Genomic DNA, 27348 nt, shown 5'->3' on the forward strand with positions numbered 1-27348 from the left:
AGGTTGCAGTTGTAAATGAGAACTTGTTCTCAACTAGTTTACCTATTTAAGTAAAAGTGATATAAAATATAAAAATACTCTCTCTCACACAACCGCCTTAAGAGCTCCCTGAACCAAAGTGTAGAAAAGGGAAGTTTGGTTATTGGGACTGACTCCTGAATGTTTCTGCCACTGTCTCTGCAACCTTCACTGTACTTCACCTGCATCACCTGTACACAACACTGGAATGAAAGGCCTAGAACATTGAATAAGGATAGCACTCGTACTGTATATCTTGGATATGATCGGGTGACCTAACCAATAAACTATTGTCCACGGATGATTGGGCATGAGCGGAGAACATAGTTGGGTAGATTTTGGATCCAATATGGACTTACTAAGATAGGTAAGGTAAGAAGGACACACGGACACACACACACACCCACACACATTACAGGTTCATCTATACGGATGTGAGTTAATGCTCCAAAGAGAGAATAGTCTGGCAACAATTAACCAGCTATCAATTTTTGTGATGTGTGTTTTTCATCACCTGAATTACCCTTCATGGATAATAATGGACCACTTGACGTGTGTGTCATCCAGCATTAGAATTAATGATCTCTTTATACCAAGGAGAGGGGGGGCGGTTTCTCGGACACAGATTAAACCTAGTTCTGGATTTAAAATATTTTTAATGGATATTCTCTATTGATCTTGCTTTTTAGACCAGGATTAGGTGACATTGGCCCTATCAATACAGGAAAAAACATACAATTGAGATATAGGAATACAATATGTCACTGATGGGGAGGCAAACTGGTGAACTAGCTAACATAATGACCAATTGAGTAATGAGAACAAGTGTGAGTTTTGTTTTAGCCAATTTCCTAACCTTAATTCAGAGTTGAGCAAAAACGTAATACCTAGAACTCCGCACCCACAGAAGTGGTCCTTTCTGCACTTTGTCTATATGGCTCACATTATCTAGCCCTGCACATACAGTGCTGTCCATATGGAACATAGGACACTAGGGACTTTCTAATCCCATAAAAAATACTGTGAGGCCTTTTCCTCTCCCCATGTGGGAGCCTGAGAGCAGGAGTCAAAGTTGAGACGTCAGGGGGACAGGTGGTGGCTTGCTGCCCCAGAGAGGATACCAGGGAAGGCCAGCAGAGATGTGTTGATGGAGGAAGGCTGGACACAAAGCGTGAAAAGACCTGGGCCCACTGCTGGCAAGAGAGAAAGAGCTGCTCAGTCAGCGCGCTGCACCCACTCCGTAGGCCGATGAAAAGATAATTCCCCCAGCACGGACCTCATGCGGCGTCAAACTGTTTGTGTGCGCTGACAGAGCAAGATCAAGCAGAAAGGATATGAGTGGGAAACTTCAAAACCTGCTCATGTTTCTGGCTCTGTGAAAGGATTTGTATAACACATTCAGATTTGATGGACTTTCCCATGTTCTCCTGGACAGCCCTTTTTTTGTTGACGTGTTCAAATAATGAATCTCTTATGTGGCCGGGCTCTTTTCCCCCCCGACCCACACCATGTTTCTAGTTGTGGTGTAGGGATGCTGTGCGGATCATTCCATCACATGCAGCAGTCCCGAGCATATGGAGAACCGCTGATTTGTCGACTTCCAAGGACCAGGGTGAGTAGCACTGGGGCTGATTTTTACCTTGACAACCTTGAACAACTCAACTCCACTGATAGCCAGGGAAGCTCAACAAGCATTGACCAAGGGAACCCAGCTGCTTGAAAAGTTGCTGTTTCTCCACAACAAAAACCCTTATCTGATCATAAGATACCATATGTATATTATCATCATCTGATAAAAGGTTTTTAGACGTTGAGAAAACAAAGACAGCACTTTGAGATATCAGCTGATGTAAGAAGGGCTATATAAATACATTTGATTTGATTTGACAAGACATAGCCCATTGTGCTTAGTAATGTTGCGGTGACAACCAAGCCAGTTGATTATATCAATATTTGGCTGTTTTGTCCATGGTTTTACCAAATAATAGTATCTTAACGAGTCTGTATTTGAAATAGATAATGTTCAGACTCCAAAAGGCTAGCAATATAATTATCTTTATGTTTTAACCCTATTGCTGTTGGCAAAAACTAGGATTTACAAGGTAACCCTTTTTGAATTAGATTGAAGGTAGATTTCTTGCAACTTATTCTTCATAGAAGTTAAGGTTTGTCTCACTGTGATTTCTGAAATAACTAACAAAATCATGTTACTTTTTTATTCCCATGATGTACACTCAACTGTAGCTCTTATTAAAAAATATGTATGATATGGAAGATGGCAAAGACTGATGAAAAACATTGTTTTTCTCCAGGTGCTGAAATGGAACAAATATGTTTGATCCTTTTGCTTATAAGTAAGGCATTATCAGTTGGAGCACAATTCAATGGATACAACTGTGATGCCAACTTCCACAGCCGCTTCCCTGGTGAGAAAATAAATACATTATATTCATTTAAATTCAATACAACTTCAATGCAGGTTATTCATATAACTTTATGAATATAACATAGAACTTTAACTTAACTCTTATTGGACTGATGCATGTAACATATTTAGGATAGTTAATAGTTGCTATTTCTTATTTTTTCAGGAAGTTTACATGGTTTATTCTGTCTTCAGTTAAACAGTGGAACCTTTAGTTACACTTATAATCAAATACTATTTTTTGTTAGCTGTTCAACTGTCTAACGGGCTGGTGGTAGAAGCTGTCTTGGAGCCTTTGGTCCAAGACCCGATGATACGATACTGCTTGCTAGATGGTAACAGGGTTAACAGTCCATGGGCCGGGTGATTGTAGTCCTTGACGACCTTCAGGTCTTCCTCAAGCATCGCCTGCTGTAGATGTCTTGGATGGCAGGGAGCTTGCCCCAAGTGAACTATTGTGCCATCTGCACCACCCTCTGTAGAGCTTTGCGGTTGTGTGCGGTGCAGTTGCCATACCAGGCGGTGATGCAACCCATCAAGATGCTCTTGATATAGACATTTCCAAATAAAGCTCAAATCAATAAAATTATCTGTGTTTTATTTTCAACGCCAGTGTGAGCCTTCTTTAGTCTTTTTCTTTAGCCTTGTTTAGTTATCCCTCTTTGAAAAAAAAATGCATGTAAGGCCATAATATGATTTTGTGCTGTGATAATAACTGTTGTTGTTTTCTCTGCTCTCTCCCAGCGGAGCGGGACATTAGTGTGTACTGTGGGGTGCAGACAATCACCCTCAAGATCAACTTTTGTCCGGTTCTCTTCTCCGGCTACACCGACACTGACCTGGCCCTCAACGGTCGCCATGGAGATGCCCACTGCCGTGGTTTCATCAATAACAACACCTTCCCCACCGTGGTCCTCTTCAGCATTAGCCTTGCCACCCTGGAGACATGTGGCAATGCCCTGGTGGTAAGAGGCCCATGCTTATTCCAACCACCTGTTTATAATGCCTTCTATCACACCTATGGGTCAGTTTCCTGGAAACAGATTCAGTTCTGGACTAAAAAGCACTTTCGATGGAGATTTATTTATTGAGCATGTCTTGAAGTCCAGGACTAAGGTTAATCTGTATCCGGAAAACCCTAAAAGAGTCCATGACAGATCATGGCTCCTCTTACCGTGGCTCCAACCACAGAGTACTTACATCACGCCCAACGCTTCAATTCTTCTAAAAGGCAGCAAAAACAAAAGGAGATAAACAACTAAATAAAATGTCCTACTATTAGGAATCATCTGAAAAATGTACACACAGTCATCTACAGTGTCTATGTTTTAGTTTCCAACAGTGGTTCAGTAATTGTAGTGGTGGTTGGAGTTGGGAAAATGGAAGCCCCGGAGAGGTGATTGCTTGTTCCTAGAAACAGCGGGAGAGATTCGCGAGGAGCCTTTACTAAGGTTGCTTTCTTCCACATTTTGTTGTTTTGATTGTAGGGTGGTTCCTGGGCCGCTGATGCTGTGATAAAGGGAATTGAGTTAGGGATTAGCACGATGAGGGGGCATTAGCTTAATAGTATGGTTGATGTTATCACCACTGGCCCTCTCTACTGATGGGACATTGACTCCCATAATGGTGGGGATCGGATGGGGCAGGCATTCACCACTGATTTTGTGTTGCAGGTTTCCACGGCTCAGGGGCCCAATGCTTATGGGAACCTCTCACTGGTGCAGATTGGGAACATATCCGGGTACATCGATACACCAGATCCCCCGACTATCATTAGCTACCTGCCAGGTCTGCTCTACAAATTCAGCTGTAGCTACCCTCTGGAATACCTGGTGAACAATACACAGCTGGCTTCGTAAGTGCTGTGAAATAATCCCTCAAGTTTCTATGATGATTTTTATCCATTCACATGTCTACAATTCCTCTGAATTCATAATCAAATTAATAATAGAGAAAATTCAAAGTCAGTGAAAAGTCATATGAATGTGTCAAAATTGTGTTGTCAATGGACTTAATTGATTACCATTTTAGATATACTGTACATAGGGATGCAGTAAACTGAAAATGACAAATGAAAAATTATTGGAGAGCACAATGAAGATATCACATGATTTGAGAAGGTCGTAGAATCTAAGTTTTATGTTAAAAGAGAATGATGTATCACACTGACATATGGTCCATTTATCAAGATATCTGAAAGTATACTAAGATAAACAATATGCAAATGTGACTCAATGTTGGTATATAAACCAGGCAATAAAACCTGTTTAGCATAACTTTAATTTTCATGTTTATTCAAGGTCAGCTGCTGCAATATCAGTGAAGGACAGCAATGGTACTTTTGTCAGTACTTTGAGTCTACTGCTTTACAATGTAAGTACATTTTACAAATTACACAATTGCATTTTCGCTATGATACACTTTCACTGCTAGATTTACTAACCATATTATACATGCAAAGTTTGCACCCGGGAATAAAATGTGCATAGAGTGCCTTCAAAAACTATTCACACCCCTTGACCTTGTCCACATTTTGTTGTATTACAAGGTGGGATTCAAATGGATTTAATTGTACTCTGTAATGTCAAAGTGGAAGAAACATTCTAACATTTGTAAAAAAGAATAATAATAAAAAAGAATAATAATAATAACATGTCTTGATTAGATACTGTACACCTTCAACCCCCTGAGTCAATACATGTTAGAATAACCTTTGGCAGCAATTACAGCTGTGAGTCTCCCTGGATAAGTCTCTCAGAGCTTTCCACACCACCTGGATTGTACAACATACGCCCATTATTATTTTCAAAATTCTTCAAGCTCTGTAAAATTGGTTGTGGTCATCGCTAGACAACCATTTTCAGGTCTTTCCATAGCTTTTCAAGCAGATTTAAGTCAAAACTTTAACTCGGCCACACAGGAACATTCATTGTCTTCTTGGTAAGCAACTCCAGTGTAGATTTGCCCTTGTGTTTTAGGTTATTGTTCTGCTGAAAGGTAAATTCATATCCCAGTGTCTGGTGGAAAGCAGAATGAACCAGGTTTTCCACTAGGATTTTGCCTGTGCTTAGCTCCATTCCATACATTTTTTATCCTGAAAAACTACCATGTCATTAATAATGACAAACATACCCATAACATTATGCAGCCACCACTGTGCTTGAAAGTATGGAGAGTGGTACTCAGTAATGTGTTGAATTGAATTTGCACCAAACATAATTATTCTGGATAAAAAGTGAATTAATTTGCCACATTTTTTGCAGTATTACTTTAGTGCTTTGTTGCAAACAGGATGCATGTTTATGGATATTTTTTATTCTGTACAGGCTTACTTCTTTTCACTCTGTCAATTAGGTTAGTATTGTGGAGTAACTACAATGTTGGTGATCCATCCTCAGTTTTCTCCTATCACAGTCATTAAGCTCTGTAATAGTTTTGGAGTCAGCATTGGCCTCATAGTGAAATCACTGAGCGGTTTCCTTCCTCTCCGGTAATTGAGTTAGGAAGGATACCTGTATCTTTGTAGTTACTGGGTGTATTGATACACATCCAAAGTGTAATTAATTACTTCACCATCCTCAAAGGGATATCCAATGTCTGCTTTTTTATTTATACCCATCTACCAATAGGTGCCCTTCTTTGCGAGGCATTGGAAAACCTCCCTTGTCTTTGTGGTTGAATTTGTGTTTGAAATTCACTGCTCGACCTTACAGATAATTGTATGCGTGGGGTACAGAGATGAGGTAGTCATTCAATGTTAAACGCTATTATTGCACACAGAGTGAGTCCATGCATGTTATTATGTGACTCGTCAAGCAAATAATTGGTCCTGAACTTATTTAGGCTTGCCATAACTAAGGGGTTGAATATTTATTGACTCAAGATATTTCAGCTTTTCATTTTTTATTAATTTATTTAGTCATTATAGGGTATGGTGTGTAGGCCAGTAACAAACAATCTCAATTTAATCAAATTCAGGCTGTAACACAACAAAATGCGGAAAAAGTCAATGGGTTTGAATATTTTCTGAAGGCACTGTAGAGCAAAATGGTCAAATAAAAGTCAATCATAAACAATGTACCACAAATATATAACCATAAAGACACTATATTCATTTGATCTCCTTCTGAAATGCAAATCAAAGTTATGTCATATCTTAATAGAAGTTCTATCACATCCAGACGAAGGAAGTATTGAGTAGTTTTCATGACTGGGAATTTTACAGTGGATAGGAAATACAGGGGTAGTGTAGCTATTATACATTTACAGGTTAAATAACTGTGCATACAGATTATTCCAGTAATGAAGGTTTGTGCCAATTTACCCTACATTTATTGCAAATATGAATAATAATAATAATGAAAAAAGGGTATTTTTTTCGAACTCAGATTATGAATCCTGTCCTTATCTAAATGTTAATATGAAGGATTAAAACAATTGTGAATTGTTGATTTCTTTGTGTGTTTGTCTCTGTAAAGGACTCGTCATACGTTCAGCAGCTGTCAATCCCTATGGCGGGGCTCACACTGAAGACACGTGTGTTTGCAGCAGTCAAAGCTACCAACTTGGACAGGAGGTAACCAATACTTTAATTTCATCAAGAACTTCCAAGAGCCATATAACACATGTCTGCAGACCCTTCTTGAACTTCAGGCAATTATGGAATGTACATTAGGGACTTTAACATTTGATTGGTGGGAAAGTGACAACCACGGCAGCGGCAAAAATGTTACCAGTGCAAACGTATGTATTGTCAGAGTAGGACTGCTGATCTAGGATCAGGTCTCTTCATGTCCATGTGAATCTTTTTTATTGTGATCCAAAAGTTAAAATTGATCTTAGATCAGCATTCTGACTCTGAGATGCTTTATGAATACTGGCCCTGAACTGTATGTTCCACCTTAGTGAGTGTACATTTTTTTACCTTTTAGAGTTAAACAATACTATAATATTACTTAGCAGGAACATTTTCACTACACACAATGTGAATCATTATCCCACTGCCCTACATACAGCTCTGCCGTAGATCAGATTTGCTGTGAATGCAAAAGAAATTCACACCTCTTTAGGCGTGGTGCTACAGTAGCTACCGGAGTAGAAGTCTTCTATACAGTTTCTACCTCCAAGCCATAACACTTCTGAACATCTAGTCAAATGGCTACCCAGACCATTTCCAGTGCACCCCCCACCCCCTCTTTACACCACTGCTACTCTCTGTTGTCATCTATGCATAGTCACTTTAATAACTCTACCTACATGTACATACTATCTCAACTAACCAGTGCCCCCACACATTGACTCTGTATCGGTACCCACCTGTATATAGTCTCGCTATTGTTATTTTACTGCTGCTCTTTAATTACTTGCTACTTTAATCTCTTATTCTTATCCATTTTTTTTTTTACTGCATTGTTGGTTAGAGCCTGTAAGTAAGCATTTCACTGTAGGTCTACACCTGTTGTATTCGGCGCATGTGACTAATAACATTTTATTTTATTTGAACACTTGAAAAAGAAAAGGAGATCCTCACACTCTAGGAGCTCAGATGCAATAATTAAATAACCAACATTTCGACAGCCAATCTGTCTTCATAATATCCTGATGAAGACAGCTTGGCTGTCGAAATGTTGTTTATAAAATTATTGCATCTCAGCTCCTAGAGTGTATGGCTTTTAGATTTTACTTTTTTTTTTTACTTTTTTACTTTTTTAAAAGTATATACAGTTAAAGTCGGAAGTTTACATACACTTAGGTTGGAGTCATTAAAACTCATTTTTCAACCACTCCACAAATGTCTTGATAACAAACAATAGTTTTGGCAAGTCGGTTAGGACATCTACTTTGTGCATGACACAAGTAATTTTTCCAACAACTGTTTACAGACAGATTATTTCACTTATAAATCACTGTATCACAATTCCAGTGGGTCAGAAGTTTACATACACTAAGTTGACTGTGCTTTTAAACAGCTTGGAAAATTCCAGAAAATGATGTCATGGCTATAGAAGCTTCTGATAGGCTAATTGACATAATTTGAGTCAATTGGAGGTGTACTTGTGGATGTATTTCAAGGCCTACCTTCGAACTCAGTGCCGCTTTGCTTGACATCATGGGAAAATCAAAAGAAATCAGCCAAGACCTCAGAAAAATATTTGTAGACCTCAGAAAAATATTTGGAGACCTCCGCATGTCTGGTTCATCCTTGGGAGCAATTTCCAAATGCCTGAAGGTACCATGTTCATCTGTACAAACAATAGTACGCAAGTATAAACACCATGGGACCATGCAGCCGTCATACCGCTCAGGAAGGAAGGTGTTCTGAGGGAAAAAAGGGGGGATGAAACTCTATTATTATATTTATCAGTCTAGTTTATGAGTTTAACATTTCTACTTCCTCAGATGGAAGGAATTCCAACCAAAAGTTAAGTGTGAAAATGGAGCATAATTCAGTTTTAATACACTTTTCTTTCTGCAAGTATTCTGACCTTGAACTTAAGCATGAGAACAGCATGCTACTCGCCTGCTATTTGTTTGGGGTGGAGATCAAAGAAATTAAGGTGTGGTAGAGGTGTGTTTACAGATACGCCGTATTTGGACCTTTACTTCATTCCCTCATAATTCCACCACTTTCACGCACAGTGAAACAATGATAAGGTTGTTTGTGAAACAATGATAATTGTGAAACAATGATAATGTTATTTTCATCAGAAAATAACATTATCCATGCGCTGTAATTTACAAATTGATACGCGCTATTGATAAGAGCTAGGTAAATGAGTAAGCTGTTTGGATAAGTGGATTGTACATATACATGACAATTGTTTTAGATGTATTTTACCTTATGATTGCTGGAGTTTAGGAAATGCTGGCTTTATAACTTGCAGATATGAAATGTGGAGAGCGAAGTTATAGGCTTCTTTAGCTATGCGAAAATGTAACACACAAGTTGATTTATGACTTCTAGAGTATTTTAGTTATATGCCCCAACTTTTCCCTATTTCTTTACCATCTATATTGTGTTAAATATTGTCCACTATCGGTAAACAACGTTAGTTATACCAGCATACATTTATTCTGTCACTTCCGTTTTAGTTTCCTTACATTTTGTATCATTCCATTACATTGTTAGTTTACCTTTCTTTCCTCTGTCATGTTCGTGTGGTTGTTCCTGAGGATCGCTAGCAATAGTGAATCATATTAGGCTAACAAATTCAAAGTTGTGCAGTAGTTTGGAACTTGTAACCTACTTGAGTCATTATGGAATGCAGACCACAAAAGGCAGTTTAAACCTTGAGCCTGGTGACTGGACAGTTGAGCTGTTGTCAGAGTTCCATTATTAGGGTATATTTATAGGACTACTGTTCAACCCCTATTGTACACTTTTCTCACCTTCCAATATTTAATGGATTAAACAATCGAATATGGCAACTTTAAGAATGAATCAAAACACTGTATTTTTGATTCCCCAATACTGTATGTGTTGTGTGTAAAGGGTCTCCAAAGCAGTTTTATATTATTCAAAAATACTTTCCTATCCCTAAATAATATATAAGATCAAAGTATCTTTAAATCTACCAATTAGTGCTGAAAAGGAGACAATATGTATGTATTTACATGGCTTTCTTTCATTGATCCTCAAAATTGTAAACCGTTCTATCTATATATTCTAGTGAATATTATTTAACATACAGTACCAGTCAAAGGTTTGGACTCATTCAAGGTTTTTTCTTTAGTTTGACTATTTTGTACATTGTAGAATGATATTGAAGACATCGTGTTATTTCATAGTTTCATGTGGAATCATGTAGTAACCATAAAAGTGTTACTTCTTTGGGCTGCAGGGGCAGTATTGAGTAACTTGGATGAAAGGTGCCCATTTCAAACGGCCTCGTACTCAATTCTTGCTCGTACAATATGCATATTATTATTACTATTGGATAGAAAACACTCTCTAGTTTCTAAAACCGTTTGAATTATATCTGTGAGTAAAACAGAACTCATTTTGCAGCAAACTTCCTGACAGGAAGTGGAAAATCTGAAATCGATGCTCTGTTCCAGGGCATCCCTATTAATTTGCTTGATATGTATTAGTATACATGCACTTCATACGCCTTCCACTAGATGTCAATAGGCAGTGAGAGAAGAAATGGAGTGTATAGTTTGATCTGAGGTCGAATAAGAGCTCTTGGCATGACGTGATACCAATTTCCTGTTTTCAGGAAGGCGCAAGAAGGAACCGGGGATTGCCTTCTGAAAAGCTGTCGTTATAGACGGCTACTATCTCCGGCTTTGATTTTATTTGATAAATGTGACAATATCATCGTAAAGTATGTTTTTTCAATATAGTTTAATCAGATTATTTAAATTTTTTCGGGAGTTTTGGCGTGTTCCGTTCTCTGAGTTTGTTGACGATGGAGAGCTTCGCGCCACTTGGCAAGTTTTGCTTGCTAAATCAAGAGGGAAAAAGGCCGTTCTAAAACCAAACAACGATTGTTCTGGACGAAGGACCCCTTGTACAACATTCTGATGGAAGATCATCAAAAGTAGGACCCATTTATGATGTTATTTCATATATCTGTCGAACATGTGTACTATTAGTTTGCGCCCAGATTTTGGGCGCTCTCTCGCCATAACATAAGCTGCATGTCGTAATGAAGTTATTTTTAGAATTCTAACACGGCGATTGCATTAAGAACTAAGCTATCTTTAATTTGCTGTCCAACATGTATTTTTTAGTAACGTTTATGAATAGTTATTTGATTAGATTAGGTGCCTCTCCAAGATTTCTCCGGACATTGTTATTGCATTTTGCCTAGTATTCACATTGTATAACCACGATTTGTGCCGCTAAATATGCACATTTTCGAACAAACAATATATGTATTGTGTAATATGATGTTATAGGACTGTCGTCTGATGAATTTTGAGAAGGTTAGTGAAAAAATGAATATCTTTTGCTGGTTTATTCGTTATCGCTACTGTTGGCTTGAATCAATGCTGTTGTGTTTTTGGCTATTGTGGTAAGCTAATATAATGCTATATTGTGTTTTCGCTGTAAAACACTTAAAGAATCGGAAATATTGGCTGGATTCACAAGATGTTTGTCTTTAATTTGCTGTACACCATGTATTTTTCATAAATGTTTTATGATGAGTATTTAGGTATTTCAATTTGGTCTCTGTAATTGTTCTAGCTGCTTCGGTGCTATTTCCGATTGTAGCTGCAATGTAAACTATGATTTATACCTCAAATATGCAAATTTTTTGAACAAAACATAGATTTATTGTATAACTTGTTATAAGACTGTCATCTGATGAAGTTGTTTCTTGGTTAGTTTGGTTGGTTCTTGGTTAGTTAGGTTGGTTTTGTGCAAGCTACCTGTGCTGTGAAAAATGTCTGTGCTTTTTTGTATTTGATGGTGATCTAACATAAATATACGTGGTGTTTTCGCTGTAAAACATTTTAAAAATCGGACATGTTGGCTGGATTCACAAGATGTGTATCTTTCATTTGCTGTATTGGACTTGTTAATGTGTGAAAGTTAAATATTTCTAAAAAATATCTTTTGAATTTCGCGCCCTGCACTTGGACGGGCTGTTGTCATAAGTGTACCGACACCGGGCTGCAGCCATAACAAGTTAAACAAATTAAAATATATGATATTTGAGATTCTTCTAAGTAGACACCCTTTGCCTTTATGACAGCTTTGCACACTCTTAGCATTCCCTCAAACAGCTTCACCTGGAATTATTTTCCAACACTCTTGAAGGACTTCTCACATATGCTGAGCACTTGTTGGCTGCTTTTCCTTCAATCTGTGGTCAAACTCATCCCAAACCATCTCAATTGGGTTGAGGTCGGGTGATTGTGGAGGCCAGATCATCTGATGCAGCACTCCATCACTCTCCTTCTTAGTCAAATAGCCCTTACACAGCATGGTGGTGTGTTTGGGTCATTGTCCAGTTGAAAAACAAATGATGGTCCCACTAAGCACAAACCAGATGGGATGGCGTATCACTGCAGAATGCTGTGGTAGCCATGCTTGTTTAGCGTGCCTTGAATTCTAAATAAATCACAGACAGTGTCACCAGCAAAGCACCCCCACCACATCACACCTCCTCCATGCTTCACGGTGGGAAACAAAATTGCGGAGATAATCCGTTCACCTACTCTGTATCTCACAAAGACATTGTGGTTGGAACCAAAAATCTCACATTTGGACTCATCAGACTAAAGGACAGATTTCCACCAGTCTAATGTCCATTGATCGTGTTTCTTGGCTCAAGCAAGTATCTTCTTCTTATTGGTGTCCTTTAGTAGTGGTTTCTTTGCAGCAATTTGACCATGAAGGCCTATTTGAACTCTGAAGCATTTATTTGGGCTGCAATGTGAGGTGCAGTCAACTCTAATGAACTTGTCCTCTGCAGCAGAGGTAACGCTGGGTCTTCCTTTCCTGTGGCGATCCTCATGAGAGCCAGTTTCATCATAGCTCTTGATGATTTTTGCCACTGCACTTGAAGAAACTTTCAAAGTTCTTGACATTTTCCAGATTGACAGACCTTCATGTCTTAAAGTGATACTGTCATTTATCTTTGCTTATTTGAGCTGATCTTGCAATAATATGGACTTGGTCTTTTACCAAATAGGAGTGGTATAATATACAAATAGCCCTATCTTATCACAACACAACTGATTGGCTCAAACGCATTAAGAAGGAAAAAAAAATCCACAAATAAACTTTTAACAAGGCACACCTCTTAATTGAAAATTATTCCAGGTGACTACCTCATGAAGCTGATTGAGAGAATGCCAAGAGTGTGCAAAGCTGTCATCACTTCAAAGGGTGCTACTTTGAAGAATCTCAAATATAAAATATATTTTGATTTGTTTACCACATTTTTGGTTACTACATGATTCCATATATGTTATCTCATAGTTTTGATGTCTTCACTATTATTCTACAATGTAGAAAATAGTCAAACTAAAGAAAAACACTGGCATGAACAGCTGTGCCCAAACGTTTGACTGGTACTGTATATTATTATTATTCTTCATATACTATTCTTCAGATATACCACATTCTATCCATATACATCTCATATGATAAACATTATATACACAAACGTATGTGGACACCCCTTCAAATTAGCGGATTCGGTGGTTTCAGCCACCGGTGTATAAAATCAAGCACACTTTTTTGTCATTTTTTCACATTGTTGGCTCTGGGATTCAAACCAGCACTCTTTCAGTTACTAGTCCAACGCTCAAACTGCTAGGCTACCTGCCATCCATGCAATCTCCATAGACAACATTGGCAGTAGAATGGCCTTACTCTCAAGTCCAGCCAATCATGGCTAGCCGGAAGGTTCCTGTCTTTTTCCGTGGCTAAACCAACTTGGCTCTTATTTGAAGGTTCACATGTTCCAGAAAGGAATTTAAAAAAATGTACTTAGATAAAAAAAAATAAGTTCAAATAACTCTCCTGTGAAGAAGTGAGGCGCGACACATGCCTAGTTTCCTGAAAACGAGTCAAATATGTAACTGCTTTGCTTTAAATAGCAACACTTTTAAAGAGCTTTAGCAAGCCCCACAACTGTACTTGTAAAGTTATCTAGTTTGTAATGTACATTTTTCTTCCTGTGAAAATGTTTGAACTCAGGGGCACCCTGGGCTAGCCTGAATAAATACAAGTTAATACTAAAATAAATAAACGCATGAGCGTCTGAGTGTTCTGTGTTCTTATCGTTGGAACAGACAGCTCGGTTCTTTCAACATGTTAATACCTCTCACAAAGACAAGTAGTGATGTAGTCAATCTCTTCTACTTTGAGACAGGAGAGATTGACTTGCATGTCATTGATATTATCTCTCTGTGTACATTTAAGGGCCAGCCGTGCTGCTCTGTTCTGGGTCAACAGTAATTTGCCTATGTCCCTCTTTGTGGCACTTGACAATATGACTGGACAGAAGTTCAGGTGCGACAACGCTAGGACCTTTAGGACTTGTTTTGTTGATAGCAATGTCATGAAAGCAGAGCAGCGCTTTATTACAGACCTCTCCCCATCTTAGCTACAGTTGCATCAATATGTTTTGACCATGACAGTTTAGACTCCTCAACATGTTAAATTTCCAAATTATTCATTACAAGATTTAGTTGAGGTTTAGTGAATTAGATCTTTGTTAAGTGATTTCACTTGCTGTGGTAGCAGATGTGTATAATGTTGAGTCATCAGCGTACATTGATACATAGGCTTTACTCAGTGCCAGGTCTTTAGTAAAGATTGAAAAAAGTAAGGGGCTTAGAGAGCTGCCCTGGGGAATGCGCGACTCTGCATGGATTATGTTGGAGAGGCTTCCATTAAAATGCCCCCTCTGTTAGACAGGTAACTCTCAATCCACGATATAGCAGGGGATGTCAAGCCATAACACATGTGTTTGTCCATCAGCAGATCATGATCCATGTCAAAAGCTGCACTGAAGTCTAACAAAACAGCCCTAACAAATCTTCTTATCAATTTATTTCAACCAATCAGTCATTTGTTAGTGTCATACTTGTTGAGTGCCTTTCCCTATAATCGTGCTGAAAGTCAGTTGTTAATAATTTCTTTACTGCAAAATAGCATTGCATCTGGTCACATTTTTTTCCAAAAGTTCACTAAGGTTAGGTAACAGTGGTAACAGTGTTTGGTCAGGGTACTTTGCAATTCTTTGATAACGGAATTACTTTTGCTTCCTTTCAGGCCTCAGGCAGACACTTTCCTGTAGCCTTAGATTGAAGAGATGGCAAATAGGAGAGGCAATATAGTCCGCTATCCTCCTCAGTAATTTTCCATCCAAGTTGTCAGACCCAGGTGGCTTGTCATTGTTCATAGACAACAATACTCACTTTATGGAATTGAAAATTACAATGCTTGTCTTTCATAATTTCGGCAGTTATACATGGATTTGAAGGTTCAGAATTGGTTTTTGTTATGTTATACCTAAATTAGCTAATCTTGCTAATGAGTTTTGTGACAAATGAGCCATCTGATTCAATGAATGATTGAGCTGAGTTTGCCTTTTTGCCCCACATTTCATTTAAGTTGCTATAAAGCTTGTTACTATTATCCTTTACACATTTACCTTTGTCATAGTATAGTTTTTAATTATTTTTATTTAGTTTAGTCACATGATTTCTCAATTTCAAGTATGTTGGCTGATCAGCTGTGCAGCCAGACTTACCCATCCCACAAAGGATGGGAAACTAACCTAAACCACTCATACTTTCACGTATAGTTCACTTTTATAATACTCAAATATTCAATTAATGGTGGCCAATATTGAGAGATGAGGCTACCCTCACGTATCTGAAATTACATGAGCAATTGATGTTTGCTGATCATGAAAGGCATGCAGTTCCTTGCTCTATAACTTTGATGATAAAGCGCAATTGTTTTGCATGGAATGATTGACAATTTTTTTGTTCTGACTATGCTCTTCAAGAGGACATGGAGGATAGGGCCAAAATACCAGCAACAGTGTGTGAAAACCTTGTGAAGACTTACAGAAAACGTTTGACMTCTGTCATTGCCAACAAAGGGTATATAACAAAGTATTGAGATAAACTTTTGTTATTGACCAAATACTTATTTTCCACCATAATTTGCAAATAAATTCATTAAAAATCCTACAATGTGATTTTCTGGATTTTTTAAAATCATTTTGTCTGTCATAGTTGAAGTGTACCTATGATGAAAATTACAGGCCTCTCTCATCTTTTTAAGTGGGAGAACTTGCACAATTGGTGGCTGACTAAATACTTTTTTGCCCCACTGTATATATTCAAGTTTATCTGACCAAATTATGAAAGACAAGCATTGTACTTTTGAATTCCGTACAGTGAGTGTGGCAAGCCACCGGTGTCTGAAAACCTGGATGGAAAATTACTAAGGATAATAGTGGATGATATTGCCACTCCTATTTGCCACATCTTCAATTTAAGCCTACTAGAAAGTGTTTTGCCCTCAGGCCTGGAGGGAAGCAAAAGTAATTCCACTACCCAAGAATAGTAAAGCCCCATTTACTGGCTCAAATAGCCTACCAATCATCCTGTTACCAATCCTTAGTAAACTTTTTGAAAAATTCTGTATGACCAGATACAATGCTATTTTACAGTTAACAAATTGACAAAATACTTTTAGCATGCTTATAGGGAAGGACATTCAACAAGCACAGCACTTACACAAATGACTGATGATTGGCTGAGAGAAATTAAAAATTAAAAGATTCTGGGGGCTGTTTTGTTAGAATTCATTGTGTCTTTACACCCCCTGCTATATTGTGGATAAAGAGTTGCCTGTCTAATAGAACACAGAGGATGTTATTTAACAGCTGAGCTAGCAGCTTAGCTAGAGCTAGCTAATTTTAGCTGTTCTGTTAAGCTCAATTTTGGGACAAGAAATAGCAGTCCGTCGTGGAATCTGTGCAATAACAAGTGGAGTATTTATAATCTAACTCACATTGGCTACATTTAGTCAAAAACAACCAACAGAATATTAGATCAATAAAAGAAAGCCATGTCAATAGACAAATATTTGTATTCTGTTCAGTACCAATTGGTAGATTGTTTAAATACTTATATATTATTTAGAGTTAGGGAAGCATTTATTTAAAAATTATATAAAGCTTTGGAGAGCTTTTACTGTGTAAAACGGTTCATCCGCGAAGTGGTAGGCCACACATGCTCAAAGAACGGGACCGCCAAGTGCTGAAGCTCGTAGCATGTAAAAATCGTCTGTCCTCGGCAGCAACACTCACTACCAAATTCCAAACTGCCTCTGGCAGCAACGTCAGCACAAGAACTGTTCATCGGGAGCTTCATGAAATGGGTTTTCATGGCCGGCAGCGTAGCCTAATGGTTAGAGCGTTGGACTAGTAACCGAAAGGTTGCAAGATCAAATCCCTGAGCTGACAAGGTTACATACATCTGTTGTTCTGCCCCTGAACAAGACAGTTAAGCTGTCATTGAAATTAAGAACTTATTCTTAAATGACTTGCCTAGTTAAATAAAGGTAAAATAGATTTTTTTTTTTAATGGCAGAGCACCTGTACACAAGCCTAAGATCACCATGCACAACGCCAAGTGTTGGATGGAGTGGTGTAAAGCTTGCTGACTCTGGAGCAGTGTTCTCTGGAGTGATCACTATACTCCTTAGTTCCAGTGAAGGGAAATCTTAATGCTCAGTATACAATGACATTCGAAATGATTCTGTGCTTCCAAATATGTGGAAACAGTTTAGAGAATGCCCTTTCCTGTTTCAGCATAATGCACCTGTGCACAAAGTGAGGTCCATACAGAAATGTTTTTCAAGATCGGTGTGGAAGAACTTGACTGGCCTGCCCTGACCTCAAGCTCATTGAAAACCTCTGAGATCACCTGGAACTCCGACTGCAAGCCAGGCCTATCGCTCGACCTCACTAATGCTCGTGGCTGAATGGAAGGAAGTCCGCGCAACAATGTTCCAACATCTAGTGGAAAGCCTTCCCAGAAGAGCGGGAGGCTGTTATAGCAGCAAAAGAGGGGACCAACTCCATATTAATGCCCATGATATTCGAATGAGATGTTCTACGAGCAGGTGTCCACATTCTTTTGGTCATGTAGTGTATATTGGTGAATCAAAAATACAGTGGTTTGATTCATCTTGAAAGTTGCTATATTCAATTATTGAAATCCATAAAATATTGGAAGGTGAGAAAAGTGATTGGGGTTGAACAATAGTCCTATAAATCTGCCCTAATAATCCTCACTAATCATGGAACTGTGATGACAAATGTCCAGTCGCAGTGAACCGTGCGCCAGGCTCCGGGTTTAAACTGATAGGTATGGTTCACAATGATTCAAATGGGCTACAGTACATGTCCCAAATTATTGCACAATCTATGATCCACAGAAACAACCATACGAACATGACAGAGGAAAGAAACGTGAACCAACAATGTATTGAAATGATGCGAAATGTAAGGAAACACACTGAAGTCAGTGACAGTTATAAATGTATGTGGGTATATCTGACTGTGGCTACCGATAGTGGCTAAAATGTAACACATTACAAAAAATATAGTGCAAAAGCTGAGCATACACACTGAATAAAAATAGAAATCTAAAGTGTTGGTCCCATGTTTCATGAGTAGAAATAAACATTTCCAGAAATGGTTCATCCGCACAAAAATCTTATTTCTCTCAGATTCTGTGCACATGTGTTTACATCCCTGTTTGAGAATTTCTCCTTTGCCAAGATAATCCATCCACCTGACAGGTGTGGCATATCAAGAAGCTGATTAAACAGCATGATCATTACACAGGTGCACCTTGTGCTCTGGACAATAAAAGGCCACTGTAAAATGTTCAGTTTTGTCACACAACACAATGCCACAGATGTGTCAAGTTTTGAGGGAGCATGCAATTGGCATGCTGACTGCAGGAATGTCCACCAGAGCTGTTATCAGAGAATTTAATGTTAATTTCTCTACCATAAGCTGCCTCCAACGTCGTTTTAGAGAATTTGGCTGTACATCCAACCGGCCTCACAACCGCAGGACTTCCACTTCCGGCTTCTTCACCTGAGGGATCATCTGAGGGCGGATGGGGTTGGGTGCCGAGGAGTATTTCTGTCTGTATTAAAGCCCATTGGTGGGGAAAAACGAATTCTGATTGGCCGTGACTGGCTCCCCAGTGGGTGGGCCTATGCCCTCCAAGGCCCAACTATGGCTGCACCCTTGCCCAGTCATGTGAAAATGTATTTATTTAATTTGACTGAATTCCTTATGAATTGTAACTCAGTAAAATCTTCAATTGCTACGTTTATATTTTTGCTGAGTATAATTAATATATTCCATAAATCAACTCTGTAGGTTTGGCGGTATATTGTTATGGCTACTGTTGCCTATAACTTGGGTCTCCAAATGTCATCAAGTTATCAGGCCAGCATTTTGTCAACTTCAAATGTGGACACGTGATATGTTGATAAAGTGCCTTCAGAAAGTGCCCATTGAATTATTCCACATTTTGTTGTGTTACAGCCTGAATTTAAAATGTATTAAATACATTTTCTCACCCATCTACACACAATACCCCATAATGACAAAGTTAAAACAATACAGAAATATATAATTGACATAAGTATTCACACCCTTGGGTCAATACTTTGTCGAAGCACCTTTGGCAGCAATTACAGCTGTGATCTTTCTGGGAAAGTCTCAAAGAGCTTTCCACACTTAATTGTGCAACATTTGTCCATTACTGTTTCAAAATTCTTCAAGCTCTTTAAAATTGGTTGTTGATCATTGCTAGACAACCATTTCCAGGTCTTGCCATAGATTATGGTATATTTAAGTCAAAGCTTTAACTCGGTAAGCAACTCCAGTGTAGATTTGGCCTTGTGTTTTAGGTTTTTGTCCTGCTGAAAGGTGAATTAATCTCCCAGTGTTTGGTTTTCCTCTAGGATTTTGCCTGTGCTTAGCTCCATTCCGTTTCTTTATTATCCTGAAAAAGTCCCCAGTCCTTAACGATTACTAGCAAATACATAACATGATGCAGCCACCACTCTGCTTGAAAATATGGAGAGCGGTACTCAGTAATATGTTTACTGCAAATCAAATAAAAACACAACACTTTGTATTCAGGACAAAAAGTGAATTGCTTTGCCAAATGTTTCGCAATATTACTTTAGTGCCTTGTTGCAAACACGATGCATGTATGGAAATATTTCCATTATGTACAGACTTCTTCTTAGTATTGTGAAGTAAGTACAATGTTCTTGATCCATCCTCAGTTCTCTCCTTTCACAGCCATTAAACTCTAACTGTTTTAGAGTCACCATTGGCCTCATGGTAGTAGTGGCTGGGTATATTGTAGTGGCTGGGTATATTGACACACCATCCAAAGTGTTATTATGCTCAAAGGGAAATTCAATGTCTGCTTTTATTTTGTTTACTTAACAGGTGCCCGTCTTCGTGAGGCATTTAAAAAATGCCATGGTCGTTGTGGTTGAATCTGTGTTTGAAATGTACTGCTCGTATCACAACTCTGTAACGATAGTCTATTTCGTCCTCCTCATCGGACGAGGAGAGGCGAGAAGGATCGGAGGACCAATTTGCAGAGTGGTAGGTTTCCATGAATTTAATGTACACGAAAACAATACACGATATAAAACAACAAACTAAACTACCGTAACAGTCCCGTGTGGCGAAACACTAACACAGGAACAAACACCCACAACCCACACGTGAAACCCCGGCTGCCTAAGTATGATTCTCAATCAGGGACAACGATTGACAGCTGCCTCTGATTGAGAATCATACCAGGCCGAACACAAAAAACCCAACATAGAAAACACATATAGACAACCCACCCCAACTCACGCCCTGACCATACTAAATACATACAAAATAAGGGAAAATAAGGTCAGGAACGTGACAAACTCAGGATGAGACCCAGATGCAGACACAGGAGGTGGATAGCTCGAAACGCAGATATATACTTTGACACGGGGCAGGCAAAGAAAAAACTGAAAAACACGCTGGTACGACCTGACAAGACGAACTGGCAACAGACAAACAGAAAACGCAGGTATAAATACACAGGAGACACCTGGTGTGGGGGTGGAGACGAGCACAAGACAGGTGAAACAGATCATGGTGTGACAGCTCGACTGAGGGACCTTACAATTATCTGTATGTATGGGGTATAGCGATGTGGTAGTCACAAAAATCATATTAAACACTTTTTTCTTTTGTTTTTTTTGCTATAATATAAATATAACTCTGGCATATCAGTTCATATCGTGTCCATATTGTCCATGGTACAACACACAGCAGTTAAATTTTTCCTTACAGTAATTGTCATTAAGTGGGTGAGGATGAGACGGAAAAGAAAACATCTGCTCAAAATATTTAGCTTCCTCTAGACTCCGTCTTCAGTAACGAGTTTCTGCAAATTATTAGTTCCTGTGTTGGAGATTCAGGGGGAATTTGATGCAATTTTCTCCATATTCCATCCAGTTTGCTTTATTTTTGTAATAGATTATATTAGATTGTTCTTGAATAAGTTCCTCCAATTTGTTTTGTTTTCCCTCTAACTTATTTTGTATCTCTGTAGTTTTGTTTTTATTGCTATCTACCTGTACTATTAGTTAATGTATTTCCCTTGTTAGTTTTGTCTCTTTAGCCAGAAACTGCTTTTTTATTATTGATGAATATTGCATTGAATGACATCTGAAGGTGCATTTTAAAGGTATCCCAAACAATATGGGATTTGCTGAACCTATATTGTACTGGGAAAATTCAGTTATAAATTATTTTGTTTTAGTTAAAAATAATTTGTCCTCCAGTAAACTTTGATTCAATTTCCTATATCCCCGTCCATATTGAAATTCAATAAGAGTTATGTGAAGGTTAATTAGAGGATGATGATCCAATCACATTCTGTCAAATATTAAAACTTTTTTAACCTTTGATGCAAGAGAGAAAGAGGCAAGAAAGTAGTCAAGTCTTCTCCGTGTATATCTCACTAGGTCAGGGGTTTTCAGTCTATAAATACCCACYATTTCTAATGTGTCCATAAAATTTGTGATTTCCTTAAGGGCACAGTGATAGTTTGTAGAGTGATTTCCTTTACGGTCCATTGAGGTACTTAACACTGTTATAGTCTCCTACCATAATGATTTGATAATTTGTTGCCTGTAAGTTCAAGAAATTGGTATCAATATTTTCAAAGAAGTATGGATCATCCTAATTTGGACCATATAGATTAATGAGCCAAATCTCTTTCTCATCCACTTTAATATTCAAAAAGATCCACCTTCCTTGCGAATCATTCTTAACTATTTGCACATTCAGATCAACATTTTTGTTAATTAATATCATCACACCTTTTGAGTTCCTTTGTCCATGACAGAAAATTATTTCACCACCCCATTCTTTTTCCCACACAACTTCATCTAAGGATGTAGAGTGAGTTTACTGTAAACAGTATATGTTATATTCCTTTTCTTTTAGCCACGTAAAGACTGATCATATTTTTTTTATAATCTGCTAAACCATTACAATTATAACTGGCTATACTAATTTCACCCCTTATCATAACTAGATACTATTCTCAGTCTAAATTGACCATAATTAGTGCTTGTAAAGTTACTGACATAAGAGGTATTATGATGGTCAAAATTAGAGATTTCAAATGTCTGATATTTCGAATTAAATAAACAGGTTCTAGCAATATTTGTTTTATTCCCTTGCCTGTGAGCCAATGCCACAGATGTCAGAAAATGTAGTCAAGCTGTTATGTGTGTAGTAAATCTGAGTAGGTTGATGTATGTGATATAGTGTGTGTACGATGTCTGTATAAGAGTAAAACTAATGTGTGATGTCCAAATAAATAATAACCCAGCCAATATGCATGTGTGTAACAGGAAGTGAGTATAGCCTTAATATTCAGGATGATAAATGTAATCCATATCGTATCACCATCATAGTTGCATCATAACATTTTAACATAATTTGAATAGAAAAACATGTCCCAGCATTTCCATAACAATTGACGTTTCACATGATCATGAAAAAGACCTTGCATTACTATAGACTAGAGGTCGGCCGATTAATCGGAATGGCCGATTTAATTAGGGCCGATTTCCAGTTTTCATAATAATCGGTAATCTGCATTTTTGGACACCGAATATGGCCGATTACATTGCACTCCACAAGGAGACTGACTACCTGTTATGCGAGTGCAGGAAGGAGCCAAGGTAAGGTACTAGCTAGCATTAAACTAACTTAGAAAAACAATCAATCTTAATATAATCACTAGTTAACTACACATGGTTGATCTAGCTTGTCCTGCGTTGCATATAATCGATGCAGTGCCTGTTAATTTATCAGTGAATCACAGCCTACTTCGCCAAATGGGTGATTTAACAAGCGCATTTGTGAAAAAAGCACTGTCGTTGCACCAATGTGTACCTAACCATAAAAATCAATGCCTTGCTTAAAATCAACACACAATAATATATTTTTTAAAACTGCATATTTAGTTAATATTGCCTGCTAACATGAATTTCTTTTAACTAGGGAAATTGTGTCACTTCTCTTGCGTTCTGTGCAAGCAGAGTCAGGGTATCTAGCAGTTTGGGCCGCCTGACTCATTGCGAACTGTGTGAAGACCATTTCTTCCTAACAAAGACCGTAATTAATTTGCCAGAACTTTACATAATTATGACATAACATTGAAGGTTGTGCAATGTAACAGCAATATTTAGACTTATGGATGCCATCCGTTAAATAAAATACGGAACAATTCCGTATTTCACTGAAAGAATAAACGTTTTGTTTTTGAAATGATAGTTTCTGTATTTGACCATATTAATGACCTAAGGTTCGTATTTCAGTGTGTTGTGTTATTATATTATAATTAAGTCTACGATTTGATAGAGCAGTCTGACTGAGCGGTGGTAGGCAGCAGCAGGCTTGTAAGCATTCATTCAAACAGCACTTTCCTGCATTTGCCAGCAGCTCTTTTCTTTAATTCAAGCATAGCGCTGTTTATGACTTCAGGCCTATCAACTCCCGAGATTAGGCTGGCAATACGAAAGTACCTATTAGAACATCCAATAGTCAAAGGTATACGAAATACAAATGGTATAGAGAGAAATAGTCCTATAATAACTACAACCTAAAACTTCTTACCTGGGAATATTGAAGACTCATGTTAAAAGGAACCACCAGCTTTCATATGTTCTCATGTTCTGAGCAAGGAACTTAAACGTTAGCTTTTTTACATGGCACATATTGCACTTTTACTTTCTTCTCCAACACTGTTTTTGCATAAACCAAATACAACATGTTTCATTATTTGAGACTAAATATATATTTTTTATGTATTATATTAAGTTAAAATAAATGTTCACTCAGTATTGTTGTAATTGTCATTATTACAAATATATATATATATATATTTAAAAAATCGGCCGATTTTTTTTTTTAAATCGGCATCGGCTTTTGGTCCTCCAATAATCGGTATCGGCGTTGAAAAATCATAATCGGTCTACCTCTACTATAGACAGCTTCACTACAGTACAAATGTATCCTATTCAATATGTTATTATTTCCCAATGTCCCTGTTCTGATTTCTTCCCCTTGTTTGTTGTAAACATAGATAAACATGTAGACAAAGACAGAAAAGATAGACAAACAAAACACAATAAATTATAGAAATCTGAAACACGTAGATCCCCTGAACGCAGCTCACTCTCCAGATCCCAATCACCTGAATTCTAATCACCTGTTCACACACCTGTATGTCATTATCACACATTTAGTTCAGTTCTTTGCACCCCATCATTGTGAGGTATTGTTTGTTTTGTGACACACTTCTAGTCAGAGCTCTGTGTTAACCTGTAATTTAATCCTCCTGTGTATGGTAGTTTTTGCCTGCCTCGCTAACGGTGCCTATTCTCTGCCTGTACCTAAGCCTATCGGAGGCATGGTCCTGGTCAGTCACTGGATGGGAGACCAGATGCTGCTGGAAATGGTTTTGGAGGGCCAATAGTAGGAACTCTTTCCACTGGTCTAAAAAAGAAAATATCATAATGCCCCAGGGCAGTGATTGGGGACATTGCTCTCTGTAGAGTGCTGTCTTTCGGATGGGACGTCAAATGGGTGTCCTGACTCTCTGTGGTCACTAAAGATCCCATGGCACTTATTGTAAGAGTAGAGGTGTTAACCCTGGTGTCCTGGCTAAATTCCCAATCTGGCCCTCATACCATCATGGCCACCTAATCTTCCCCAGCTTTCAATTGGATCATTCATCCCCCCCTCTCCCCTGTAACTATTCCCCAGGTTGCTGTAAATTATGTGTACTCAGTAAACTTAACTGATAAAATATGGGTAAAATAAATAAAATGCATGACACAATCTATATTGAGGCTAGTTAACATAAAAGAACAAATGGAGATCCAAATAACCAAAACACAGCCTTAAGCCTACTACAGTGATATGCAGCCATGCACAGCTGTTTTGACAAATAAATAGGCCTATAGGCCTGCTTGAAACATGGAAAACCATGCTGCAACATGTTGTGATATGGTCTGTGCTTAAAAAATCGAACTGCCTGTAGCTCAGAACCTGAAGCAAGGATATGCATAGTCTTGATACCATTTGAAATCAAATCAAATGTCATTAGTCACATGCGCCGAATGCAACCTTATAGTGAAATGCTTACTTACAAGCCCCTAACCAGCAATGCAGGAAAAAAATATGAATAAGAAAAAAGTAACAACTAATTAAAGAGCAGCAGTAACCCATGCCAAATCTTTTCCAGTCTCCTGAGGGAGAATAGGTTTTGTCGTGTCCTCTTCACAACTGTCTTGGTGTGTTTGGACCATGTTAGTTTGTTGGTAATGTGGACACCAAGGAACTTGACGCTCTCAACCTGCTTTCACTACAGCCCCGTCGATGAGAATGGGGGCGTGCTCGGTCCTCTTTTTCCGGTAGTCCACAATCATCTCCATTGTCTTGATCATGTTGAGGGAGAGATTGTTGTCCTGGCACCACGTTGCCAGGTCTCTGACCATCTCCCTATAGGCTGTCTCGCCATTGTCAGTGATCAGGCCTACCACTGTTGTCATCGGCAAACTTAATGGTGTTGGAGTCGTGGCTGGCCATGCAGTCATGAGTGAAAAGGAGAGGACTGAGCACGCACCCCTGAGGGGCCCCTGTGTTGAGGATCAGCTTTGCAGATGTTACCTACCCTTACCACCTGGGGGGCGGCTCATCAGAAAGTCCAGGATCCAGTTGCAGAGGGAGGTGTTTAGTCCCAAGATCCTTAGCTTAGGGATGAGGTTTGATGGTACTATGGTGTTGAAGACTGAGCTGTAGTCAATGAATAGCATTCTCACATATGTAGGTGTTGATTTTGTCCAGGTGGGAAAGGGCAGTGTGGAGTGCAATAGGGAATGCATAAACTGTGGATCTGTTAGGGAGGTATGCAAATTGGAGTGGGTCTAGGGTTTCTGGGATAATGGTGTTGGGAGCCATGACCAGCCTTTCAAAGCACTTCATGGCTGCAGACGTGAACACTTTAGTGTTCTTGGGCACAGGGTGGTCTGCTTGAAACATTTTGATATTACAGACTGTCAGGGACAGGTTGAAAATGTCAGTGAAGACACTTGCCAGTTGGTCAGCGCATGCTCACAGTACACGTCCTGGTAATCCTTCTGGCCCTGTGGCCTTGTGAATGTTGTCCTGTTTAAAGGTCTTACTAACATAGGCTGAGTCAGAGTAGCCAGTAAAGGCTTCCCTTCCCCCAATTCACAAGCTGTGGTCAGAGCTAATAAAACTGCCTGTTGCGCTGATCAATGGTCTGGTAGGGGCCGTATAACCTCAATATCACCAAACTCCCTCCAGGAACTGTGCCTCTTTTTTTCTTCCAGCACCATCATCCACATCACAGTTTCTGATACAAGGGCACTTCTTCTTCATCCCCTTCTCCTTATCCATTCTTCCTGTCTGAATTATCTCCTTGACTAAATCCAACCTAGTCTTGTTGAATGAACCAGCCATTGGATATCTATTTTCTCCTGCCATCTCTGTCCAGACATGCCATTTCTTAAAAGTGTCTGTAAATTCCACAGCAGGAAACTTCTTTTGCATATATTCAACAGGTGTGACAGGCTTCATTGCTCCCATCTCCTCATCCTGGTTTGACTGTGCCATGATGCTCCGGCTTTTTATTTAGATTGTCTGCGTGTAATATGTTTTTCTATAAGGTTATCCTAAAGTGGGTGTAGTATGTAGGAATTTGCCTATATAACTTCTTGTCTATCTTCATTCAGTGTGTTGTAAATAACAGTGGGTGATACTGTAATCCTAATTGTA

The 27348-nt window shown here is 38.6% G+C and overlaps 1 protein-coding gene across 1 annotated transcript in view; it reads left to right on the plus strand.

Moving 5' to 3' along the window:
- Positions 1 to 1451: 1451 nt before the first annotated feature.
- LOC111950123 (zona pellucida-like domain-containing protein 1) overlaps positions 1452 to 27348 on the plus strand; it is a 41736-nt gene continuing 15839 nt past the window's right edge. The window contains exons 1-6 of the mRNA XM_023967504.2: positions 1452 to 1630; positions 2331 to 2444; positions 3188 to 3408; positions 4117 to 4298; positions 4744 to 4816; positions 6922 to 7019. Of these exons, the coding sequence (XP_023823272.1) occupies positions 2339 to 2444; positions 3188 to 3408; positions 4117 to 4298; positions 4744 to 4816; positions 6922 to 7019 (680 nt within the window). The 5' untranslated portion in view covers positions 1452 to 1630; positions 2331 to 2338. The remainder of the gene's footprint in view (positions 1631 to 2330; positions 2445 to 3187; positions 3409 to 4116; positions 4299 to 4743; positions 4817 to 6921; positions 7020 to 27348) is intronic.

This window comes from Salvelinus sp. IW2-2015, linkage group LG23, assembly GCF_002910315.2.
Source record: "Salvelinus sp. IW2-2015 linkage group LG23, ASM291031v2, whole genome shotgun sequence".
Lineage (NCBI taxonomy): Eukaryota > Metazoa > Chordata > Actinopteri > Salmoniformes > Salmonidae > Salvelinus > Salvelinus sp. IW2-2015.